This window comes from Mirounga angustirostris, unplaced genomic scaffold (assembly GCF_029215605.1).
Source record: "Mirounga angustirostris isolate CCGP_5_RB_7025 unplaced genomic scaffold, mMirAng1.0.hap1 SCAF_9, whole genome shotgun sequence".
In the NCBI taxonomy this organism is placed as follows: Eukaryota; Metazoa; Chordata; class Mammalia; order Carnivora; family Phocidae; genus Mirounga; species Mirounga angustirostris.
Window position 1 is genome coordinate 123,202,397 of NW_026991717.1, and position 20,560 is coordinate 123,222,956.

The following is a 20,560-nucleotide window of genomic DNA, read 5'->3' on the forward strand; positions in this document are numbered from 1 at the left end:
AGAAAATTGATAAAAACAAACCACCCCCCCACCCCAAGCAAGAAATAGATCATTACAAACTGTGCTAAGTGTGATGAAATAAAAGAATACACTTAGCAGGGAGCATAAGCCTGGAGCCCTGCTCTAGCCCGGGGAGGGGGGGGGGGTTTGGGGGGGTAGGGGTCAGGAAAAGCTTCCCTGAGGAAGCGACACTGAAGTGGAAACCTGAAGTATGAGTAGGAGTTAAGGGAGCTGCAAATTATAAGATCTTCAATAAAGCAAAGGCTTTTTTGTACCTTTCAAACAACTGCAGTACCAATTTTTTTGTGTGTAGGAGAGACGTGAATGAAATGTTAGCAATGTCATCCACATCTTTCATTCCACATGAAAAGGAATTAAGATCCCCCTATGAGCTGCCCAAGGCCACTGGGGCTAGGACTAGACCCCCAGGGCTGCTGGCTCTCAGCCTAAAGCCCTTAGGACTACACCACAAGACCGCAGTCTCGGTGGCCACACCAGACTTAAAAAGCAGAGCTGAGGGAACTCTGAGACATACAGACATAGGGCTTATCCCATATTCAAATGGTATGTAGTGGGTTGGGGATAAAAGATTTTTAAAAGTGAACTTTTAAATTTTTGTTTAAGATTTATTTATTTGAGAGAGAGAGAGAGCGTGAGGGTGATGGGGGTAGGTGGGCAGGTACAGAAGGGGAGGTGTAGAGGGGGAGGGAGAGGGAGAATCCAAGCTCAGCCCAGAGCCCAATGCCTTGATCTGACCACCTCAAGATCTGACCTGAGCAGAAACCAAGAGTCAGGTGTTTAACCGACTGAGCCACCCAGGTGCCCCTAAAATTGAACTTTTAATAAAAGAACCTAGTGCTGCTTCTGCAGAACGGCTGGACACGTTCAGGTATTTCTGACCAAAACGTTTTTGTGAACCAGGAACAAAGAGGGAACCAGGCGGATTTCGCCGTCTACATGCAAAGTGGAAACAAGATGTAGAAGCAAAAACGGTATTGTGGCAATGTGATCCAACCAATTCAAAGTGATATTTAAGGTCTACTGACTTCACCCATTAGCCCAGCAGGAACTACAATTAGCCCTAAACGCTAAGCTTAACCACACCTGAGAAGCAGCCCTGAGTTCACAGGGCAGTTTTTCAATGCCTGTGACACCTCCTGGCAATCTAATACCACCCAAGCAACTTTCCTCAGCAGCTTTCCCATCTTCGTCCCTCTCTTTACAACACTGCTACACCAAGTAAAGACTAACACCACCATTTCTCAGTCTCAGTTAGCTTGCCCTTCCTTCTCAGTACACAACAAAGATACAGAGTGAATACAGAGGGGAAAACCCACATTCTGGTCCATTCTGGCTTCTCCAAACTTAGAAGTGAACACAACATGGGCAATAATCCAAGAGCTTCACCACCACCCTATTTGTTAAGCAAGGATAGTAAGAAAGGTTTCCAAAAGCTGCCAGGGGGTGTCTCTCAGAAGAGAAGTCTCATGAAGAAGGGAGGAAGAGATACTACCGACTACCACTAAACTTCAAATCCTTCCCCACTTCATACCTCTTCAAGAGACAAAAGATTAGAAATGTCCCTCCAATCAAAACAAGATCTCTCTCTGCCTTTCCATGATTCTTAGCCCCTGCTTTGTGTTGGCCTCTTTGTCTCTGCAAAGAAGCTGCTTCATTGAAACATCATAGAAAAAAAAAGTTGTCCCCCAGACAATGAAGTCGCCTGCACACAGGCATTTCTTATTTCCAACGTAGGCAGGAGGCAGTTTTCGACAAAGCCTGCAGAATTCTCAACCTGTTGCTATAGTAGCAGAAAGAATGTGATTCAAGCAGCTCTGCTGAGATCCATATCCAAATCCCTCCAGCTCCCAAAGAGAACATTAACCCTTCACTGCCCCTTTTTGGGGGCAGAATTACCTGGAAAGAACCCTAAATTTGTCTTAGGCACTGGATATTGTAGTCCTAGTATCCACTCACTCGTGCACTCACCCAATATCTATTTAGATTCTCTTGTGCTGGCCCCTAGGTTTTCAGTGGTAAACAATGCAGATATGGCCCTTGGCAATGAGCAAGAGGAGGAGTAGGATATTAAATCACTGCTCAGATAACAACATATTATGCAGCATTATATGGGAGACACATGAGGTTCTCAGCAAAGCCATCGCCAGAATGGAGACAACCTATCCAAGATAACCAGCTTATACATTAATTGTAGCGGTCTCTCCATATTCTGGGCCACTGCCATTATTTGATTGTTTGCACGTGCTAATCTGACAAGAACACCATTAGAAATGCCTGTTCCCATATCATGCCTTCTACAAAGCATTAATTTGAATGAGTTGTTTAATCAAGTCAGCTTTCCACATAAAATAGAAATAGCCCTGTTTGTCAGAGAACCACTGCAGGCATTTGCTGAACAGTCAGTCACTCCGCAACAGAAACAACAGGTGAGGGCTCAGAGAACCCATGGAAGCAGTACTGAGGACTTGTATCTAAACAGCCCCCACTCCATTTTACTTCTGTGGTCAAGACAGTAACAAAGAAACCTTAGGAAAGAGAATTTAGAAAGGACTTATAATCCAGCTTACTTTCCCTAACATTGCAGTGCAGAAATCTTACAGTACTGAATACCTTCCTGCTGGACTTCTTTTTTTCCCACGGAGCATAAGCACTATGAGGGAGGGGTTTCTTAGGAAGCTAAACTCATTCGGTAATGATATCCTCATACGCTTTTTGTGAAACAAGGCAGCATCGATCAGGCTGCCGAGCGAAAGTGGAAAAACCAACGGGACAGGTTGCTAATCTTGGATGGCCAGGAGATGCGGTTTCATGGAAGTTCCATAATCTTTTGTACCTCAGTTTCCTCAGAGGTAAATCTGATACACTCTGTAGATCCAAAGGCACAGACTGATCAATAGCAATGCTTATACATCACTGGCCTGAAATACAGTTGACCCTTGAACAGCCTGGGAGTTAGGGAAGCCAACACCCCACAGAGTTGAAAATCCACATGTAACTTTTGACTCCCCAAAACCTGACCACTAATAGACAACTGTTGCCTAGAAGCCTTATTGATAACATTAAAAGTAAGAAATCTTTCCTTAAGAAAATCATAAGGAAGAGGGGCATCTGGGTGGCCCAGTCGGTTGAGTGTCTGCCTTCGGCTCAGGCCCTGATCCCAGGGTCATGTGGGGAGTCTGCTTCTCCCTCTTCCTTTGCCCCTCCCCCTGCTTGTGGCTGTCTCTCACTCTCAAATAAATAAATAAAATCTTAAAAAAAACCATAAGGAAGAGAAAATACGTTTACGGTACTGTAAAAAACCCATGTCTATGTGGACTTGCTCAGTTGAAACCCGAATTGTTCAATGCTAACTGTACTCCGTTGCTATTCTTAGTAACACTGTAAAACATAGTTCCTGCCCTGGAGAACACTTGAGCAGCTCAATCATATTTAAGAACACTAGTTTCCTATCTTAACCAGAGGCACAGGCTAAAGGTCTTTCAACAAGCAATCCAGGGAGAGATGGGCCCATCAGAAAGGGATATTCACCCAAATCTCTTTTAACCACTGCAACTCTGGGCTAAGATTTAGGAAAAGGTCCCAAATGATCTGACTACATGAAAACTGTTTTTTTTTAGCCTGAGAAAGAAATGATGGTAGCAAATGTGTGATCTAAAGAAATGACTTCATCCTGACTTTACAGTTTCTCTCTGCAAATCTATATTTCCCTGGCCTTTGACAATGGATTTGGCCATGTGACCTGCTTTGATCAACAGATGTTAACAGATTAATAACATAACCAGAAGCTTGAAATGAACTTGCTAATTGTGGCTTTTTTCTGCCATCACCATGAGAAGAATGTGCCCAAGCTAATAGCTGATCTCAGGGAAAGGTTGAGGGACATGTTGAATAAAGTCACCCCCAACTAAGCCAAGATCAGTGGATTCTCCCCACCCTAACCTGCAGACAGAGGGGTTAATAAACACATACTGTTGTATGCTACAGAGATTTTTGTGTTGTATTCACCTGTAGTTTAAGGGTCAAAACCTTGTTTGCAGGGGACCTGGGTGGCTCAGGTGTTAAGCGCCTGCCTTCGGCTCAGGTCATGATCCCAGGGTCTTGGGACTGAGCCCCTCATAGGGCTCCCTGCTCGGCAGGAAGCCTGCTTCTCCCTCTCCCACTCCCCCTGCTTGTGTTCCCTCTCTTGCTGTGTCTCTTTCTGTCAAATAAATAAAATCTTTAAAAAAAAAAAACAAACTTGTTTGCTTTGCTCTCTTCATATGTAACAAGTAAAAGATTTCTGATATTTCCTCCCCATTGGACTATAACGTCCTCAAAGCAGGGTCCTATTACATCCTCAATGCCAAAGACTTATTCATGAAGTCTATACCACATTGTAAATCTCAGGGGATACAATAGTAAACAACATATAACTGCAGCCATCTGTCTGCACCTGTGAATTTTCCCCCATGTAAGATCAGGTCAGTGTGATTGTCCGAAGTTGATGACAAAGTTTACTTATGTGGCTTGAAGTATAACAAGGAACTCTGAACCATGGGAGTGTTGTTTTCCTAAGTACAGAAGAACTGCATTCACGGCATCTTTCAGTAACAGAAGGGACCAACAAGATCACTAGCTTATTGGTTCTCAATCCTGGATAATCACTAGAGCTTTCGGAATTACAGATTCCTAGTCCCCACATACAGATATTTAGTTGAATAATCTGACATAAGGCCCAGACGTGTGTTGGATTTTTTTGTTTTGAAGATTTATTTGAGAGAGAGAGAGAGAACACAAGCAGGGGGAGCAGCAGAGGGAGAGGGAGAAGCAGGCTCCCCGCTGAGCAGGGAGCCCGATGCAGGGCTCCATCCCAGGACCCTGGAACCATGACCTGAGCTGAAGGCAGATGTTTAACTGATGGAGCCACCCAGGCGCCCCGACATGTGATGTTAAAAAGGTCTCAAAGTAATGCTGATGATCACAAGAACTGGAAATGCCCCCCATCTAATAGAACCCTTCCAAACATTGACTGAATTTCTTATGCTGAGCTGCACTAAGCATTTGTGATGATGTTAACAGACCAAAAAGTGAAAATAGTTGTACCATCTCCAGGTGACCACATGAATACATTAGTTGTTGTTAGCATAACAAACCATTCCAAAACTCAGTAGCTTAAAACAACAGGCACTCATTATTCCTCCTGAGTCTCTGGATCAGTTTGTGTGATCTCTGCTGGGCCCGCTCACGTATCAGGTCAGCTGGCTGGTCTAGGATATCCCCTTCACATATCTGGTATAAGATCACTATCAGCAGGGAAACAAGGGTCTCTGGGCCACAGCAACTGAGTCCAGGAGCATCCACAGGGTGACCAGGCTAGATTCTAGGTGAGCAAGTAGACGTGTGTGAGGCTGCTTAAGACCTACGCTGGGGACTGGTACATATGCACACTTTCACTCCTGCGTATTCTATTGGCCCGAGTAAGTTACAGGGCCTCGTTCAGATTCAGGGGCTGGATAAACAGACTTTACCTCTTGATAAGGGGAGCTACAAGGTCATTATCACAAGAGACTAGCTTCAAAGTCTATTACACAACCGAAGGGAGAAAAGGTTGCCTTAAGCCAAATAGGATTTCTAGGCCAAAGTTTTCACCTAATCTCAAGAAGTTATACACTTCTCAGGGTGAAGTTTTGTCTGATATTCCTCATTTCTATTCCTGCCTGCATACACATACCTTACTTATTCCTCAAGACCTCAGTCTCAAATGAAAGCAAAAGAAATCTATTTCTTCTCAGCACTATTTCATATTATCCTTTGAGGTTTTTAAAGATGATGTGGATGACATGCCATCCTTATGAGGACTTGTTCAGGGCGAGTCTCTCTGCGATGTCTCTTCTTGGCGTAGGATGTGCCTACAGATAAATGTGACCAAAGGATCCCCAGGGCTACATCCTGCAAAGGACTCCACAGCCTTGACATGAGGAGCACCAAAGTGTAAGAAATATTACAGGAAAAAGATAACACACTAGGCTGGTAAAGCGCCCCAAGGAGCAGGAAACTGGCGCTTACTGAAGATTATAGGCTGAGGCTAATTATATTCTAGCCACCAGCTGCTTCACTCAGCCGTGCTTGACTGTGCCCACTTAGGAAGTGCAGTAAAAGGATGGTGGCTGAATCCACAACTGTGTCCCTGACCCACGCCTGAAGATGTATGTAGCCTGGCTGGGATGCAGCAGGAGTTATTACAGTTCTGTTTTTTTAGAAAAATTACTATGACCTTTGGGTTAGTTCTACTTAACTTCGCTAAACACCTACTTGTGAGGTTCGGTAGGGATAAGAATTCCAGTAACCAGAAAATACAGGATGGCAGAGAAGTGGCCAGGGCTGGGTAGTGCCTGGAGGCTCTTCGGAAGGGACATGGAGGATGGAAGGAGAAAGCATGAGCTGCTCACACACAAGGTTGTCTTAAGTGCATATTTGGTTCCCATTTGTATGGCCAGTTTTCACTCCGCTTGCTATCACTGTTCAAAAGGTTAAGCAAGAGGAGTGAGTGAAAAACACAATGAAATGAAAAGAAATGCTAAATTGACCATAAAGATGCCTCAGAAAAGCCAAATTCAAGAAGGTACTGCATTTAATTTAGTTTGAGAAGAAACTCTACAAAGTTCTGAAAACAGGCCATCAACAGGAGGAAACACTGCCCGTTCTCCTCTAAACGGCCTTCCACTCCCGAGCACTGGGCACGGGATCCAGGAGACAAGCAGGTGCGGCAGTACTAAGTGAGGTTTTCGTTTGGTTTTCTAAAGATTTATTTATTTGAGAGAGGGAACAAGTAGCAGAAGCAGGGGGAAAATCTCTAGCAGACTCCCCACCGGGTGCGGAGCCCAACATGGGGTTCGATCTCAGGACCCCGAGCCCAAACCGAGAGTTGGACGCTTAACCGACTGTGCCACCCAGGCGGCCCCCGGGATAGTGATGTTTTCTGCCTGAACATGCAGTAACCAAACTGCAAACACTCACAAAGGCTAGAACTGCTACCAGTGCTGTTCACTCCATGGGCAGCTCCGAGCGGCATCTGTTTTTCAATCACAACTGAACAGTCACAAAATGCATCTCCAGGTGAAATCACCATAAGGGTTCCCACCCCCATCTTCTGCTCACTCTGCATAAAAGTAAGTGCATTCTTGGATGGTCTTTTAATGAGTTGGAGGATTGGGCTGCAGTCAGACTATGCTTTTGATTAATTAGCTAAGAGGAAACCAAAGCTCTAAGAAAGTAAGCTACTGGTATTATCACCACAGGAACATTGATAGTGACAACGATGAAGAATTACTGATTTCTTTTCAGAAAAAGACAGAATGTCAGAAGAGGTGTATGCAGTCTAAGAAGGGGATCTTCACCCTGCTTGTGCTCCTCCCCACTTGAACACACAACACACACACACCACAACTTCATACCCTTCTTGGCACACTACTTTTTAGTAGTGCTTTTTAATGCTGCTCTAAAAACCTAGCTATGTGTTGTCGGGCGCCTGGGTGGCTCAGGTCATGATCCCAGGGTCCTGGGATCGAGTCCCACATCGGGCTCCCTGCTCGGCAAGAAGCGTGTTTCTCCCTCTCCCATTCCCCCTGCTGTGTACCTGCTCTCGCTATCTCTCTCTCTGTCAAATAAATAAATAAAAAATCTTAAAAAAAAAAAAAACCTAGCTATGTGAAGTACCGGCTGCTCTTCCTAGAGAATCCTTTTTTTTTTTTTTTTTAAAAAGACTTTATTTATTCATTTGAGAAAGAGCCCAAGCAAGGGGAGAGGCAGAAGGAGAGGGAGAGGGAGAGGGAGAAGCAGACTTCCCCCTGGGCTGGGAGCCCGATGTGGGGCTCGATCCCAGGACCTGGAGGTCATGACCGGCGCTGAGGACAGATGCTTAACCATCTGCGCCACCCAGGTGCTCCTTCCTAGAGAATCTTTACGTTGCCTGCATAGCGATGCCAAGGACGAACCCGTGTTGCATTTGTAGGAACATCCGGGCACAAGGCAAACTTCCACATGTGTCAGGGGAGTGTCTCGGCTTTGGACAATTTCTATTGCAGTTTCTGCACCATTCTCCTATGAAACCCCTTAGCTCAGCATCTTAACACTCTAATGTAACCACAGTATAATTCCTCATGGCTGTTCAAGGAACAGGGCGATCTCAAATATACTCTGTGTAGTATCAAATTCACATTTCACATAGCTTTATCTTTCCTACAACCTTTTTCCTGAAATCTCCCCAGGTATTAAAGTTTCGGCGAGGCCAGGAACCAGGGGCAGCAGCTTTATTCCCTCACATTCAGTGCAGTCAACGGCCTGTGTTTAGAATAAATATTTGAAACTCAGAAGCCTGTTAACAATGCAGCACTTGATTACTCTGAATTACTCTCACCCACAGCAATTGAGGGAGAAATCCTTGGCACCAGCCCCATGCAGAAAACCTGCTTCCCAGCCTGCTCCATTTGCCTTCCAATGCTCCACTCAAAGAAGTCTCAGCACACTATACAAAGATCTCAGTTTTCTCCCTTAAATACCACATGAATCCCACATCGAACATCTGACTCCCTTCTTCCCAGAGCACTACAGATTTGCTTCAATACTTCCACGTTCATATATATTTAATTAGACCAACTTATCTTTTAACTCCCTTGCTCAAGCCCCTCTGCTAGCATCTTTCGTCCAACGCTGAAGTCTTTTTAAAAGGGTTTTCTGTTTGCTCGTTTTGAGACAAAACGTCATCTTGGTCTATGTTAAAACTGTAGTAACAAGCTACTTTTCAATTAGTCAGAGGTGCCCATGTATTAAAATGGTCACAATCCTTAGCACTTTTCCTCCTTCAAAACCTATCCGGTATATATATTTATATATATATATATATATATTTTTTTTTTTAAGAGGGCCAAAGGGTAAACTATACTAACCAGAAGTAATTAGTATGTTAAGTTTTGTTTCAAGGCCAGGCTATCAGGTTACAAGTTCTAATAAACCCTGCTGGGGGAAGGCATTTCTTTGTCTTGGGACCACTGAGAACTAACCAATCAACCAAACAAAACACCTTTAACTCCATCAGAAACTCTCCCATCTAAACGCAATTGGAAAGAAAAGCCAACACCAAAGCAAATGAAATGAATGAAGTGTTCCTGCTGCTGGCAGCCCTTACCATTGGGAGCAGAGGTCCCCTCCGGACCCTCGCAGGGGCTCTGACTCCTCCTGGGGTGGGGCAGGAGTGCCGAGGGGTCCAGGCCCTGGGTGCAGGTAGAGGTATGCTCCGTGCATGCTTGAACAGGGCTCACCGCCGACTGCCTGCCTGTCTGCCACTCCGTCCTCTCGTCTGGGTGGGAAGGGCCAAGATGGAAAAAAAAAAAAAAAAAAGTGCAGGTTACTCACTGGCCTCCCAGGCGGGCACACCCAGGAGGGAGAGGCCAGGCACCGACAGGGAGATTCTTCAGAGGCTGTGCCTGAGATCTTGCTTCTGATTCCTTTTGTTAATACTTCCTGAACTTTAAACTCAATCTGCACAGGCGCAGGTATTTTGGGGGAGGTAAATAACACTTGGGTAATTAGATTCCAGGAGCTTTGTACAAAGGTTACTTTGAAAAGGCAATGCTTTAGTGCACATACTTTTAAATTCAACTCTGAAGCTGGTTTCCACTGTGTGTGAGCATTAACACTAGCACAGGAAATGAGAGCAAGGGGCAACCTTGGTGCAGGGCCTGGAAAGGCCTGGAGCAAGGCAAACCTAGGTGTGTGATTTAGACAATGAATTTCTCTTTTAGGCTCTAACTTTTAGGGAAACAGGATTCTCAACAGTCTCCCAGAGTCGGTGAACCTTCCCTTGTACAAGAGACACATTCTTGAAATAGGTATCCAGAGATCAAGATTTTAGAAATGGATTCCCATTGAAGATGCAAGAACTTGTTACCTGATAGCCTGGCCTCTGCTAAATCCTCAAGTGAAGCCTTTCGAAAATGGAGGGATCCTTCAGCAATTTGTCTGTATTTCAGTGGAAGGAGATAGAGAGATGGAGCCAAGGGTGAGGCGTACGGACCACAGACCGGGTACTTTTCTCATTTAATCCTGAAATGCCTTTCGGAGGGAGGTATCCTTCTTCCTCTCTCACACGTGAACATACTGAGACTCAGAGGTTAGGTAACCTGGCGAGGGCTCGGCCAGCAAGGGGATGGAAGACCCAGGATTTGGACCCAGGTTGGCCTGAATCGAAGACCCAGTATCATCACACCACTACCACCAGCTATTCACCCACAATTCCTAAAGAACTAGTCACCTTTTCTCCACTTGTAGTTGACCTAAGGCTAGGTTGCCTTTTCTTAAGTTTTTATACCAGTTCCAAAACAGATATGCCATGAGATATAATTCTGCAGGATGTTAACAGGTATAACAAAGGTTAAGAAGAATATTCTATATAGGTTTTTTTTATGGTGGCTTTTCACAATCTTTAGTTTACTAACATATATTGTGAGTCTCCAAGCTCAGGACCTAGTGTGCCCTGTTTCCTTTCCCAAAGCCTTTTGGAGTGGGAGGAGGGGATCTTTTGGGTTTGGGAGACATTGTTCTAGAGATGGGTTATTGTTGTTATTTTTCTCCCCCTCTGCTACAATCTGAATGTTTGTGTCCTTCCAAAACTCACATGTGGAATCCTAATGCCCAATGCGGTGTTAGGAGGTGGGGCCTATGATTACATAACAAGGGTGGAATCCTCATGAATGGGAACTCTTCTAAAGGGGATTCCACACAGTTGCCTAGCCCCTTCCACCATGTGAGGATACAAGAAGTTTTCCTCCCAAAAGAGGACCCTTACCCAACCATGCTCTCACCCCATCTCAGACTTCCAGCCTCCAGAGCTATGAGAAATAAATTTCTGTTTTTTATAAGCCACCCAGTCTGTGGTACTTTGTTATAGCAGCCCAAATGGACTAGGATACTTTCCTTGTCTTTTTTTTAATTTATTAAAAAAATTCATGACAAAAAAGTTCAAACAGTATATAAGGGTATAAAATAAAAAGTAAAAATCGACCTTTTCTTTGTAAACACTAGTCCCATCCCCCAGAGGTAACTACTGTCAGGAATTTCTTAGGAATCTGCTTTAGAAGTTTTTATGCATATGAAGCATATATGAATACTTTTAAGATAATTAGGATTAAAGCAGGCCCACGATGTGTTATCTGGCACTTAAAAAAAAATCTTTATATAGTTGAAATTTTCCATATCACCACAGAGAATTGCTACTGATAAACTGGAGCCAAGAAAAGTAAAAGGTCGATCTATAATATGGGATTACTGCTTTATAAAAGGGACCCCTGTGTGGGTCACAGTATGCTTCATGACTCAGCGTCAGACGCTCAGCCTCCCTTGCCAGCTCTGTGTAGTAACCTGCACACTTGATACTCATGGATACGACAGGAAGGATCTAAAACCTACCTCATATCACAGGTTTTTGTGAGGATCAATAACAATGATGACAATGACACCCCAGAAGAACCCCATTTATTGAGCAGTTACTCTGTGCCAGGCACTTTTCTTAATGCCTTCTATGTATTAATTTGACTAAACCTTGCTCTTGACAACCCTGTGAGGTAGGTGTTACCATTAGCCCATTCACAGACTGAAAGAGCCATCTCACTGTGCGTATCCAGCACACAAGTTCACAACAAATGCTTCACGTTGTATCAATTAAGTAAACGTGATGTCAGCAACCCTGATCTTTGCCACACTACTTCTCAAATTGGCACTATAAAGTGGATCCCATTTCCCCTTAAGAATAATGTTGTATTGGGGAGGGTATGTGCTATGGTGAGCACTGTGAATTGTGTAAGACTGTTGAATCACAGACCTGTACCTCTGAAACAAATAATACATTACATGTTAAAAAAAAAAAAAAGAAGATAGTAGGAAGGGAAAGATGAAGGGGGGGAAATCGGAGGGGGAGACGAGCCATGAGAGACTATGGACTCTGAGAAACAAATTGAGGGTTCTAGAGGGGAGCGGGGTGGGGGGATGGGTTAGCCTGGTGATAGGTATTAAATAGGGCACGTATTGAATGGAGCACTGGGTGTTATATGCAAACAATGAATCATGGAACACTACATCAAAAAAAATAATTAAAAAAGAATAGGGGATTAAAAAAAAAAAAGAATAATGTTGTAATTAAGGGTTCTGTTCCTAAACCTCACCTTGCCTTTCTATACATTCTAGGCATAATAAAATCTTGTAAAAACAGAGCTACAACAAATCTCATAATCATTCAAAATAACAAAATGAGGTTCCATGGCTCAGAGATTTTGAGAGATTGGCTCCTACAAACCCCTCTTTTTACTGATCAATAAAATCAAATCCAGAAAATATGTGGGTCTTCTCTAAGGGTATATACCTTGTTACACTATCTCAGCCATGAAATAATTTTTAAATGTACATACATTTCAACCCCATATGATCGCTTAAGGGACTCCAACATATTCTATACATATATACGAAATACATTGTATCACAAATCTGAGATAGTATTAATATACAAGTTAGACCAAGCATTGGACATTTAATTAGACGTAGCTTTCCCTGCCTTAGAATTTAAGAGGTCATTTGAGGAATGGTGTGAATCGATACCACCTTATTCTCTCAATCTATTTTTCTGTAAAAACCACAGGCCTTCAAAATTAGTCCACTGGGTACTTTCCCCCATTAACATGGTAGCAGAAGCATCTCTATAGTTTGAGACATCACTCCAGGCCTTAGCTTTGGTTCAGGATGTCCATGCTTCGACCTGATCCTCCTATCTCTCTCTCTCTTTTTTTTTCCTCCCCACCCACCTGAGAGAAGGAAGGAGGAAGAGAGACTCACATGCCTTTGGTGTGGTTACAGCTGAGTGGATACTATGCATTTTACTCTAAGGGTTAAAAAAAGAAAAAAAGACAGGGACATAACTCTTCCCCTCCTCCAGCTCTGACTCTCATACCCACCTTAGACTACAGCTCTCAGCATAGTGCCGAGAATATGGTAGGAGCTTGTTCATTTTGGGGGCATTTGTCCCCCATCCTGTTAGCATAATCTTCATGTCCATTGCATTACTTCTTATTCTCCATTACACTCAGCAGTGACCATTCTTGCAGAAAGAAGTCTGCACCAGGTACAGAAAGCACAGCCCTGCTCTGACGTATGCACACGTCTAAAAGACATAAACGTTTGCTTTGGCTGTTCTGCAATTAGGAGTTGGGAAGGAACACAGTGCTCGACTGCATCCAAGACAGGGCTTGGGTCCCAGTCCTACTTATGTTCTGATCAAGTTACAGGTCAGAGTTCCAGCTTCCCAGTCTCACGAGCGAGGCAAATATCATCATCCGCCTCATAAGGCTGTGACTGAAGATTAACTGTAAACCATTTCATGAATGGCACAGCACAACACGAGTATCAGGTAGTGACCATCACTGCTTCTGGCTCTCTAAATATGTTGGTGGGAGAGTGTGATAATTACTTTAAAAGTGGAACCAACTTGTTTCTGTTGTTCACGATCTCCCAGCTCATGGCCTGCTCAGCTGCAGTTCCCAAGGTAGGTCCATCAGGATACTAACTAGAAGGTGAACATAATTCTAGTAGAAAACAGACCCGCTTATTTTCATGTGAACACAGACCTTTTCCTCCATTCTTCTTGCTTTATCAGACCTTCTGAACTACTTACTTTTAGCATAATTATAAAACTATTTTTAAACTTTTTATTATAAAAAATTTCAAACATATATAAAAGTGGAGACAAAGGTGTAACAAACCTTCATGCATACATCAGCAGCTTCAACAATTACTAATTCACTCAAATCCTGTTTCACCTATTTCCCTACCTACTCTGGATTATTTTGAAGCAAATCCCCAGGATCATATCGTTTTATCCACAAACATTTTTGTATGTATCTCTAAAAGATAAGGATTCTGTGTATAAACATAACCAAAATATTATTATATCCAAAAGGGAACTATAACTATTTAATATCCAATATCCTATCAGTATTTAAATTTCTCCAACTCTATTAAAGGTGTTTTTTTGGTACTTTGTTCAAATCAAGTAGGCAATTGATTGATAAATGTTGTCTTTTTTAATCTAAAGCTTCTTTTTTCCACCTTTATTTTTTCCTTGCAATTTATTTGTTAAAGCAGCTCGTTCTTTTGGCATAGAGATTGTCCCACAATCACATTTTGATTTGATGGTGTGATTTATAACATGTTCCTCTGCCCCTATATTTCCTGTGAACTCATAGTCAGATCTAGGGGCTTGATCAAACTCATATTTGATTTTTTTTTTTAAAGATTTTTTTTATTTATTTATTTGAGAGAGAGAGAATGAGAGAGAGCACATGAGAGGGGGGAGGGTCAGAGGGAGAAGCAGACTCCCTGCCGAGCAGGGAGCCCGATGCGAGACTCGATCCAGGGACTCCAGGATCATGACCTGAGCCGAAGGCAGTCGCTTAACCAACTGAGCCACCCAGGCGCCCTCATATTTGATTTTTGGATAGAATAGTTGATTACTCCGGTTCTGTGCACTTAGCAGGCATTGAGAATCAGTGTCTAGGCATTACTTCATGGGGACTGTTGGAGGGGACTGTTGAGGGAACATGGCCCTACTGACATACTGTATAGGATTTCTAGCCCCCAGAACTATGAGAGAATAAATTTCTCTTGTTTTAGGCCACCCAGTTTGTAGTTAAGTAACTATGGCATCCCTAGGAAACTAATATGTCCAGTGAACTGAGACCAAAAGTATGCACCAATCAGCCTAGCTTTGGCTTCAACTATCTAGTGAGAAAGAGAGCAAAGGAGGGGAGAGATCCTAAACAAGAGAACCTGATCCATTTTAATTCATCCTATTTCAACTGGATCTATGACTGACTCTTCAAAGCTATGCAAGTACCAACAGGCAAGCCTGCTTTACCTGAAGAGCAGGTAGGCAGAAGTCATGGAACTTGTTGGCAAGGATACTTTGGGAATAAGCACGATCTCTGTGGAGCCTGGCAGGGGGAAAGGGGAAACGGTGCTGTCCAGGCAGGCATGGTGGGGGGAGCATGCTAGCCTAGGCACCACCTTTCTATCCTTACTGTAACTCAGGAAGGCTCTATGGTCTAATGGTGATGCTCCCAAGCACTCCCCTAGTCGCCTAACCATGCTGAGCTGCAGTATATCACCCCTTGCACTGTGAGAAGTCAATGAAATGATGTGGTAGAGAACCTGACGTGGCACCCTTTACAAAACCACTGTCTGGATATTTGTAATACAAAATAGTGCTGGGGGCCGGGGCGGGGGGCATTCACAAACATTCACTGAGCCCCCTCTGTGTGCCATGCACTGGGCTGGACACTGGAGAAACTAAGAATGAAACTAAGAAATAACAAAGAAACTAAGTCTTTGATAAATTAATTGTATTAGGGATACAGGATTAGGGATGGCTTTTTTTTTTTTCTTAAAATGCCTTTTAATGTTATAATAATGTTTTATAATAAAATGCTTAAAATTAAAACTCAGAGCTAATTTTCTTTGAAAAGATGCGGGAAGAGCTGTTAGAGGCAGCTGTTTTGTTACTATTTATTTAACAAATATATGCGTATATATTTACAACACTGCTCAATCCTCCACCAAGGCAATGCCCTAGGGACCTAGGGAGACAGTGCTGCCCTCCACTTTACCCCCACCCACACTGCACAGTAACACGGGGTCAGTAACACACGATTTCACACTTAATTGGTAGCTAATTATTTCAGATGTGCTAGTTTTATTTTCCCAGACTGTCTCCCCCAGGGCAGGAATTCTCTCTTTTCTTTTTTTTTTTTTAAGATTTTATTTATTTTTTGACAGAGAGAGAGACAGCGAGAGAGGGAACACAAGCAGGGGGAGCGGGAGAGGGAGAAGTAGGCTTCCCGCGGAGCGGGGAGCCTGATGCGGGGCTTGATCCCAGGACCCCGGGATCATGACCCGAGCCGAAGGCAGATGCCCAACGACTGAGCCACCCAGGTGCCCCAGGAATTCTCTTTTCACACCATCTGTTCGCACCTACTCGAAAGCCCACCATGCCCCAGGATTAGCTGGCCTTGCAGATGGAACTATGTAACTGACTTCTCGCTACCTTTCTGGAAAATGAGCCACGACAAGCTGCCCAGTGGCTATGTTAGGGCAAGGAAAGAGGCAGAAGAGACTGTGACTAGGCGTCCTGCTCACAGTGAAGGTCTGCTTAATCATTTCCTATTGGTTTGCCCTGAAATGGCACCACCGGAGACCATAGAACAAAACATGCAAGTGGGGCCAAGGGATCCACCTCCGAGGCACCAGTGCCGCGGAGACAGGAGTGAGTACGTGTGTATACGTGTGCGCATGTGTACCACACCTGAAGCCTGAAGCAAATGAGAGCCTTCTCGGTGAATTTAGACTTTTACTGTTCCATTGTGATGGCCACAGATGCTTGGCATACTTGCTGGAAGCAACAAGGAGGATTCGGCCCTGCACATCTTTGGATATGTGGGTAAGAGTATTATGTGCCAGACACTGTGCTGAGTTCTTTACATCTACGCTCATTTATTCCCATTCAGAGGCCCTACCGGGTCGCCCTAAACTTGTTTCAGTGGTTGGGAAACTGCCCGAAAAGGGCAGAGCCAGGATTGGATCTCATGCCTTGGTGAGTTCAGCAGAGACTTTCTGCACGATCAGAGTTCAACACTATGGCAGGGTGTGCTCACAGAACCAGGAGCAGGTAAAACCGTTAGTCCCTAGCCATTTTTCTTCCATACCTGAAGCTCACCAGTGAAGCAATGAACTTTGACTGGAGACTCAAATGATTCCACAGACTTGGACTTTATGCATATCTCCAGCCTTGGACAGAGGAGAAAAAGAGAACCCCGCTGTAGCCACCAAAGTAAGTTGAAAAGCTGCATCCTCCCCGCTCTGCATGCATAGCAGCTAATTGAGGTTAGAGCCATAGACACCAAACAAAAGGCTCCCAGGAGCCCACACAGCCTAGCCTAACTGCTGCCAGCCACTGTAGAAGGGAAAAAAGGAGCCCCTCCCTCCTTCATTCCTCAACAGCTTAATGAAGATTTGGCCTGTCATCTTCCCAGGGAACAAACCCCATGGCTGTCTGAAAGAGACTGATTTTTCTTCTCAAACAACACAGCAGATCTGCCTTTGAAACCAAAAGTCAGCAATAAAATGGGTCATAAACATGTGAGGTTATAAGCCCTTTGAGGTGACTGGATTTCTCCCAGCTCTTGGGCCTGTCAAAACCAAACTCCAGAGGAAGTTCCTCAGTGTCACCAGTGGGGCGAGGGGGAAGGTTGGTGGAGGTCATGGCTCTTACTGCACCTACTAATACAGATGGTGCGCTTTGTAGGCCAGGCCCTCCTTGGGCTCGAAGCTACAGGCTGAGCTGCCTGAGGCCACCTACCAGCAAATGAGAACATCCAGCTTGCTTTGCAGATCTGGGATGATTCTGAAAAAAAGTCACATTCACACTCTAAAACGTCCAAGATTCTAGCACATAAATGACAGACAGTGAATGAATGAATGAATGAATAAGTACTTTATATACAGCATTAAGCAAGTATTATCTTTGAATCCAGCAAAGAAAACCCAATCATTTTCTTACTAAAGTTATTATTTTTTTTTAATATTCTTTAACTCCCTCTTTTGGGGATAGAAATTCCAGGGAATACAATCATCATTATTCATATATTACAATATTTTACTATTAAGGTTTCTGAATGGGTCTGAGTATATCAAATAGACCTCAGTGCTTTGAACTTCTTTGTCATCTTCGTAGAACTAGGCTGACAAGTAGACTGTTTCTGGGACTGATCGTGTCTAGCTCTTTGCAAAAAGGGAAGAAGTTGTCATAGGGAAAAAAGATACATTTGTCCTTTACGGATCCAAGACATGGGGATAATAGTAACCATAATAATAATTATGATTTTATTGGAAGAGCTGACATCTATGAAACACATCTACTCTATCAAGCATTTTTCTAGGAGTATTAAATACAGTGTTTTCATTGACCTTTACAACAACTCTCTGAAACTGTTACTAGGTTCTAATTTTGTCTACAAAGAAACTGGGGCTCAGAAAAATGAAGTGTGTTATACAAGGCCAAACTGCTAGTAAGTAGCAAAGCTAACGTTCAAATTAGGCAGTTAGCTGCCAAAGGACTAGTGGGTAGATGGCAAAGTGATGCCTCGTTCACTGCATGAACATTGCATGTGTTCTCTCTCTAGAGAGTGAGTGCATCCTTCAAAACAAGAGGTGTCAGGCAGTGACCACCATAGTGAGAACCTCAGCTTCACTTGGGACCCTGGCAAACGACCGTCTCAGGTCCCTGGTGAGGCACAGTTCTTCATGTTCCATGGTGTCGCACTACTTAGTAGCCACATGATTTTATTTTCTAGCTTTGGATAGATTTAGATTTTTCCTCTCTGGCAGAAAGTATGTCATTTAAAAAGCAGAGAAACAGTCTGTCACCACAGGTAATACTCAGATTTCTATCTGAAGAAAAGATTTAGCTTTGCACACCTGTTCCAAAACTGCCTCTTTCCTCACCTTGGAAGCAGGTGGTAAATATGTGTTTGTCCAAGTTGCTGTTCTAAAGCCAGTCTCTGCAGTGAGGAAGGTGCTACATGGCCCCTGAAAGCTCCAGTGAGAATGGATGTTGAGGTTCATGCACGGCAATGAGGCTAAAGATAATCCTGATAATTAAAGGCCGCGTAAGATTCCATTAAACCAGCCTTCCATAAGCCACCGTGCCACCTCCAGGGCATTCGTAACTGGTCAAACCAATGCCCACTTCCTCTCTGTTGGAAGTGCTGAATCTAAGAAGTACCTATAAAGCAGAAGTGAAGTATTAGATCTGTTGAAAGACTGCTCCTTGTTTCCCTTTTTTCCTTCTCTTCATTTACTTAAATATTAGGACACCATTTAAGTCCCACCACACACTATACAGAGCTTTCCAAACAAAGGAATTTGATAATGTATTAAGTTCATCATCCAGCCCTGAATTCATTAAGATGAGAATCTTCACCAAGTTTCCAGAATCTCTAAAATAGTGACGACAACCACCGTGTATTGTTCCGAGGGCCAACAACCAGAACTCTAGGCCTTCAGCAAGCTCTTCCTAGCTTCCTCCCTTTCTGCTTCCAGTTCTCTGCCAACTGCCTCCAAAATGCCTTTCATGGGCATCTGGAAGGAAAGAGGGACGTGTCTTCGTTTAGAGATCCGAAGCACAGGGGCTGTTGTTGCTTCCCTGAGTGAGGCTGGTGCAAGGAAGCACCGGCCGGCAGAAGGCAGAGAGAGAGCCGAGGGAACACCGAGGAAGGACAAACACAACAGGAGTTTGGAAACACCTGACAGACAGCGGGGGGTGTGCCACACGGGGAACCAGGCTGCTCTTCTGAAGGAAGACATGCTGCCACTGCCAAGCCACCTCACTTCTAATAGAAGTAAGCATCAGGGATGTAATGTACTACACACTGAGGATACCTAACACCACTGCAGGACGTACAGGGAAGTTACTAAGAGAGTAGATCCCACGAGTTCTCATCACAAAGAGAAAGTTTTCTTTTCTTCTTTCTTTTCTTTTATACGAGAAGATGGATGTTCGCTGAACTAATTGTAGTAAGCGTTTCACAATTTAGGTATCTCAAACCATTATGCGGTACGCCTGAAACTTATATAGTGATGTATATCAATTGTTTTTCAATAAAACTGGAAAAAAAAAGAATGCCTTCCTCCACTCCCCCAGCCAAAAAAAAGACTTGCTGCCAATTTTAACTACAAGAGTCGGCACTAAAAATGGTGATCCTTTCCCTGTATGAAGACTGACCAGAGACACTCTCCAAGACACTCTCCAAAACCAACTCTGTGGTAATGGAAAGGCAAGGAAAAAAGGAAGAGAGAAAGAACGGGAAGAAAGAAAAAAGAAGCTAGGGAGAAGGAGATCTCAGTACAAGCCCTAAAAACTGACAAAGTATGCCTGCCCCTTCCCACCCCAACACTTCCTGTTGTTTCCATCTAACGAGATATGCAGGGAGGGTCCAGAGAGACAGAGGACACGGGAGGAAGATGCTGGGTGAAGAACAGAGCCTGTTTAACTTCTTAAGAGTTGTTCTTTCCCTTGGTTCTGTGGACATAGCTGGACTGTCAGTCCCATTGCCATGTGAAAAATCCTGCATCTAAAAGGGAGATAATGGGACAGACTAGAGGGAGGGAAAAAGATCTAAATTAGAGGAAGACCAGGATTTCAGACCATGCCCATGGGTTCCACAAGCTTCATAAATAATATTCTTGGATTTACTATGGAGTCAGTCCTGCCAAAATTTACACTAGGACTTGAAACTTAATCGAGGATGGTCTTTCAAAAAACGTCAACATGAGCAAAGGCAAGACTGAAAAAACTTTTGTTAAGAGTAAGAATTAATGAAGCATATTTAGGGGAGAGAGAATCTAGGGATGGGGGAGAGAAAGAGATACACAACGTGCAAGGGGGGTGGTACTTGAAGGAGCAACG

General features: G+C 43.7%; 1 protein-coding gene across 7 annotated transcripts in view; it reads right to left on the reverse strand.

Moving 5' to 3' along the window:
* Positions 1 to 20,560, reverse strand: part of STON2 (stonin 2) — a 144,202-nt gene that overhangs the window by 50,608 nt on the left and 73,034 nt on the right. For 6 of the 7 annotated variants that reach the window (XM_045901342.3, XM_045901348.3, XM_045901340.3 and 3 more), the window contains one exon: positions 9,185 to 9,355. The exons of the other annotated variant lie outside the window; for it this stretch is intronic. In XM_045901342.3, the coding sequence (XP_045757298.1) occupies positions 9,185 to 9,355 (171 nt within the window). The remainder of the gene's footprint in view (positions 1 to 9,184; positions 9,356 to 20,560) is intronic. 7 annotated transcript variants of the gene reach the window in all.